The sequence below is a fragment of the Condylura cristata genome, unplaced genomic scaffold, assembly GCF_000260355.1.
Source record: "Condylura cristata isolate star-nosed mole 26May11 unplaced genomic scaffold, ConCri1.0 scaffold00021, whole genome shotgun sequence".
Classification (NCBI taxonomy): Eukaryota; Metazoa; Chordata; class Mammalia; order Eulipotyphla; family Talpidae; genus Condylura; species Condylura cristata.
The window spans coordinates 37,096,965-37,102,790 of record NW_004567122.1 but is presented as its reverse complement, the minus strand read 5'-3'; the positions used below and the strand labels follow the sequence as shown (position 1 = coordinate 37,102,790).

The 5,826-nt window shown below is 44.5% G+C and overlaps 1 protein-coding gene across 2 annotated transcripts in view; it reads left to right on the top strand.

Moving 5' to 3' along the window:
- The window catches only part of SH3TC2 (SH3 domain and tetratricopeptide repeats 2), a 65,895-nt gene that overhangs the window by 12,659 nt on the left and 47,410 nt on the right, over positions 1–5,826 (top strand). For both annotated transcript variants that reach the window (XM_012728043.1, XM_012728044.1), the window contains exon 2: positions 344–442. In XM_012728043.1, coding sequence (XP_012583497.1) covers positions 344–442 — 99 coding nt within the window. The remainder of the gene's footprint in view (positions 1–343; positions 443–5,826) is intronic.

The following is a 5,826-nucleotide window of genomic DNA, read 5'->3' as shown; positions in this document are numbered from 1 at the left end:
CAGGAGAGGTCTGCCATGCCATGTGGTCACCTCCAGGGCAGGCGGGAATCGAACTCATGTGGAAGTGGCTTTAGCTTCTCAGTGCTGTGCTTTAACCCACTGCGCCACCAGGGAGGGCCTTGTTTTTGTTTTTAAAATAAGGTTGGGACACCCAGCCAGCTGCAGGGTTGAGATAACATGCATGACAATTCTTGATAACAGTCAAGTACAAAACACAAGGCAATGGTGATAGCAATGACAATTCCTCCATGTTACCAGTCCCAGTGAAAAATCCTCACTTGACAAAATTTCGCTTATGCTTGCTAATACGCCCACCAGTGATCTTTCATTTGATCTTCTCTAGGTAAAGAAGCTTCTTCCAAGGATCCGATCATAGCCAGTGAGGTTTTAACCTCATCTGAAGACAAAGAAAAATGTTTCCTGCCACAGAACATGACTCCAGGTATCTAAGTGAGAAGACCTAGTCACCTCTCCCACCTCAGCTTCCCTTCCCACCTGGGGTTCCTTTCCAGGGACCCCAAATGCATCTTTGTAGATGTGGCCTTGGCAATGATATTGATTTTTCACTCATCTTTCATTGCTCTTCAGTGCCTTCTAGATAAACTAAAACTTCTTATACTGACACTCAAAGCTCTTCTCAATCTAACACCTATTAGAGTTTTGTACATAGTTCCTGTATCAAAGAAAGCATATGATTGATTTGATTTGAAGGTGCTGGAGGGTAGGGTGTTTTTTAAAACATAATTATATATTCTGCATCATTCCTAAAAAACTGATTTGTACATAGGTGGTATTCAGGAAATTTTTGGTAAATAAATACATAAATGGTTGAATAAATATGTGGATGTTATTTGTATTCTATATAGAACCTGACAGTATATTAGTAGGTTCTGAATGAATATTTATTAAATGAATGAAAGTAAATGATTAAATATGCAGGGTGAGATTGGCAGAACCCCTTCTGGGCATCTGTATGAATCTGTCAGCAGCAGGAAAAGATTTTGACGTTGATGTGAAAATATCTTACTCTAAATATACATCTTTCACAAGATTCCCCTTAAGATATCTCTGAAGTGGGCAAGAGAGATGTTATCAGAGACTGGGCTGAAACTTGCTGTATAATCTCTGAGGATAAACCTGTAGAAGACAAACATATTGAGAGTTCCACACATATTTGCTGTATTAAAGGCTTAATTTGATTGTAATGTGCTGGAGGATGGGATTTTTTTGGGAATAATTACATACCCACAGGATAAGCCTAGCGCAAACCACGTTCCAGAGACAAGCCAAGTGAGCCCTGCGTGTTTCCTTCATCCTCAGGTGCTCACCTGTTTGGAGATGGCACCAAGTCCCTCATTTTGAGGGTAGCATCTGGTGTCTCAGAGAGGGAGGGTGACTTCTCTACATTCACACAGACAATTTGGGGTGAGAAAGGGGTTTAAATCCTACTGCTGTGTTACCAGGCAGGGTGAGCATCACTCTGGAACCCCAAACCTGCCTATTTTAAGTATGTTCTGCCATCCGTGTATCAAGACAAAACATACTGTAGCACATAAAACCTTTTTTTTTTTTTTTTTTGCACATAAACCTTTAGTGGAAAGGAGCTTTTTAAAAAACAGTATTATTGAATATAATTTGAGCAAACCCCAATTTCTTTTTTTTTTTTTAAAGATTTGTTAACTTATGCATACGGAACTGGGGTACAGGCCAGAGATGCAGGGGCAGTGAGAGGATTCACCAGAGACAGAGCAGGGAGCAGAACAGGCAAATCTATGAAGTACACTGCTGAGAGGAGCAGCAGGCAAAACAGGAGAGGTCTGCTGTGCCATGTGGGTCACCTCTGGGGCAGGGGATTGAATTCACACTGAAGCAGCTCAGCCAGCTTGCAGTGCTGTGCTATAAGCCATTGTGCCATCAGGGAGGGCCAACAGGAAACGATCTTTTAAATACAGTTAGTGTGCAATAAAGAGAAGGGAAAGAATAGATAAAATAGTTTCCAAGTCCAGCACCCGAAATTACCCAGCCCTTTGTGGGTAAATGTCCAGCTGAGTAGGTTTGGTCTAAAGCAGGGCCACTGAAGCCTCAAAACCTGCCACATGTCCAAGGCACCTTCTGGTGGGGGGTGGGGGTCATAGGAAAGGGGCAAAAGGAGCCAGACAAGTCTGGAAGGGAAAGAGCAAACTCAAAATCAAGATAAACGCTGCCATTGGTAACCTCGCGCGGGTCTCTCACCCACATCTGTTTCAAGTCTCTTCTCCCATGTCCCCCAATTTCCCAGTACAAGTCCAGGGATGAGACTCCAGCACAGCTTCTTCACAGGTCTCTCTGCTCCAACTGCCCCCTGCAAATCTCCTTCTTCTTCCTTTCTATTCTCAGTCTCCTCCCTTGCTTCTCCTCCTCCCTGCTCATCTCCACCCAACTTGGGTGGGTCAGGGGACCTCAAGCCTTCCCTTTCCCTGGGGAGTACCCCATTACACTTGTTCATAATCATCATGCTCCATTGCCCTACAAACAAACACTTCTTTTTGCCATACAAAATGTCGTTGTCTCTCCTCGGGGACATATGTAATACCTCCATGATGCCAGAAACCTGTATGTTTTTCCGTATATGTGTGTATATCCATTTCAGGCATGTATGTATATGCACACATATGATAGTTTCATTTACTTGTTAGGCATAGTGAGAAATGAACAGCAATAGCTAATAATAAAATAGGACAATTATAGCAAGATACTATAATAAATGTTATGTGAATATGGTCTTTCTCTCAAAAATATCTTATTGTGTATCTTTCCAGACCATGTTTGACTGCAAGTAACTGAAACCATGGAAAGCCAAGCCCTGGGGTGGGGCCAGGGTTTTGTATAGATTTATGGAAAAGATTTGCCTTGGGAATTTTTTTTAAAAAAGATTTATTTATTTATGTTTACAGAACTGGGCTATAGGCCAGAGGTGTGGTGGGTGAGAGGATTCACCAGAGACAGGGTGGAGAACAGAACAGGCAGATCTACTGAGATACACTGCTGAGGGGGGCAGCAGGCGGGTCAGGAGAGGTCTGCCATGTGGGTCAGCTCCCGGTTGGAGATTGCACCTGTGCTGCAGTGGCTTCAGAGAGCTTCATAATGTGGTGCTTTAACCCATTGAGCCACCAGGGAGATATTTTAAAGGGTAAAAACCATGTGAAACAGATATTGTATAATGTCATACCAGCAACTTTTCCCCTCAGTTCAAATTCTGTCAACCTGCTTGATTGGCAATGAGAAAAACTTGTTCCTTGTCTCTTGCTATTGTGTCAATCTGCTTACCTGTCTGTCAGCTGAACCATCCTCATAAGAAGCCAAATCACCCAATGAACATTTGCCTCATCAGTGTGTGAAGGTCAAGAATCAAGGGCATGTGTAGGTGAAACCCAGAGGCCAGAGGCAGGGCCTGCCCGTCTTCCAGTGCTTTCTGTCTTGATGCTGCTTGCCGGAAGATGGCGCACGAGAAGAGGAGCCAGCTCAGCTGTACCCTCGCCTTCATGCTTAAGGGTCACAAACAGCATCAGTCCAATCTGATGTCATGATGATCTGACTGGCTTCCAGAGGATTAAAACAGTGACAAGCTGCTCTTCACACTAAACCCTGAGTGAATTGATTTGATTCCCCCTCTGGGGATGTAGAAGGCACTGGAGGCTCTGAAGAGTATCTGCTCTTACCTAAATCCAGACCTTCTAAGTTTCTTATGACTATCCTGCAATCCAAGGAGATTCATACCCATGGGGTGGTCATTCATGAGGGGGGATTCTCATGAAAAATTCTAGAAGCTAGTTGGTTGGTTTTGGAAGGACAGGATTTGATGAAAGGGGTGAGAGAATCAGAGTCAAGGCTAATTGCAGGTGTGATCAGGTGGCAACAGTCATTTCTAGGGTATGAGGTGAGGGTGGGGAGTTTCCAAGCTGTAATTGCTAAGGTTTACTGTGCTTTAAAAAAAATCATTCTGTCATTACTTTTTTTTTGTATATCTTTGTAGTCCCCTCAGTTCTTCCGCCGCCATCTCACCCATAACCCATATTCCCTTTGCTTTTCTCGCCCGTGTTTTGAACCTCTCCTGCCCTCCCTTGCTGGATGCCCCAGTTCTATGGTCAGTCAGCTTGCTAATTTGACATTTTCCTGACCTCTTGTTTGTTTTCTCTATATTCCCCACATACATGAGACCATCTGAAATTTATGTTCTTTCTTCTGAATTATTTCAGCTAGTACAACTAAGGCTTACTGTGTGTCAGAATGGATCTAAAGCGTTCTGTGCATAATCTTGTTTAGTAAGCCTTTGAACACCTCTGGGGAATAGAGACTCTGAAGCCACCTTGCTAATGGGAAAAGTCATGCATTGACAGGTAGTGACTGTGCAGGGTGGAGCAGCCGGGCCAGAGCCAAGCTTTGAGCTGGAGTCTGTGGCTCCTCCTCCTGGCCTCACCTCCTGCTGGAGATCAGTGTGCTCTGAGGCCACCCCACGGAGGGCTGGACTGGCTGTGGAGATGAAGGGCTTGGACAAGTTCAGAACACAGGCCCCAGGCATCTGAGTAGAACGAACCGCCACCCCAGGCTCACCCAATGCCAGGTCAGTGGGGAGTGTTGTAAAGGGCCTGGTGCTCTGACAGCATTTGCAGATTTTCTGGGCTGAAGACAGGCCTGGAAAGGTAGAGTCCAAGGCTACCTGAGGAACAGGCCAATGGCAGGGGCCCCCTCTACTGTGCTCAGAAATCTGGTGAGTCAGAAGAGTCCTCGTGACTAGCCAGTCCAGTGCTTCTTGGCTTATTTTGTCTGATAATTATTAACGGGCTGCTACTTACTTAGTGTCCCAAAAAGACAAGGCAGTGAGTGGTGACAAGATGGACCTCCTTAGGGTCGCCATTCCAGAAAATACCGTCTAAAGGGATACCCTTGCTGTGTTGAGCAACCCCCGCATTGATAGACAGGGAGGCATGGTACAGGCTACATAATGCAGCATGTTGCTGAAAAGCAAGATCCTGGCCTTTTAATTGATAAAAAACATGAGTCAAAAGGAAAAATAGATAAGGAAAGGGAGAAGTAGAAGGAGTGGCAAGGTGGAACTATATTTCTCATCGTGATATTTGGATCCAGCCCTGATTCCCCAGTCAGGATTTCGGTCTTATCAGTAAGGCGTTCCACTGATCAGCTTCTGGGGTCCTTCATTATCTATCAGTCAACAGCCCCCAAGGTGTTCCCGGTCATACATCCTGATATATAAGTCAGGACTAAGTTTATGTATCTGTCATCAGCCCCCCCAGCCCCTGCCCCGGTCGCTCCTGGTCATACCTCTTGATGGCTACACTTCCCAGAGTGACTCAGCTTTATGCTCTTAATTGATATGAAAGTCACTATGTGCTCTTAAGATCACAGTTCTGACCTTGTTTTGTTACAGAACTATAGGGAACAAAATAGAGGCTGGATAGGCCGCTTAGGATTTACAGAGCCACATACCCTTCCCCACCAACTCAGTCTCCTCACTCATCTCTTTAACTTATTTATTTAAAATAATATAATCGTTTTTTTTTTTTACATCATTTTGTGCCTTTTTCCATCTCAGTTGTAATCCCTGTGGGCTTCCCATCACCAAATCACCCATGTGCCGTCACCATAGTCTCATGTAACTTATTTATTTTTTTCATAGCACTTTCACGACCAGATAGTACTATGTTTGTGGGATTAGGTATTTGCCATGTGGAATACATGTTGCATGAGGGGAGGGGTCGTATCTGTTCTGGGCCCTGCTGTGCCCCAGTGCCTCAAACAGCTTTTATCCGAGTTGTTTTTTTTTTTTTT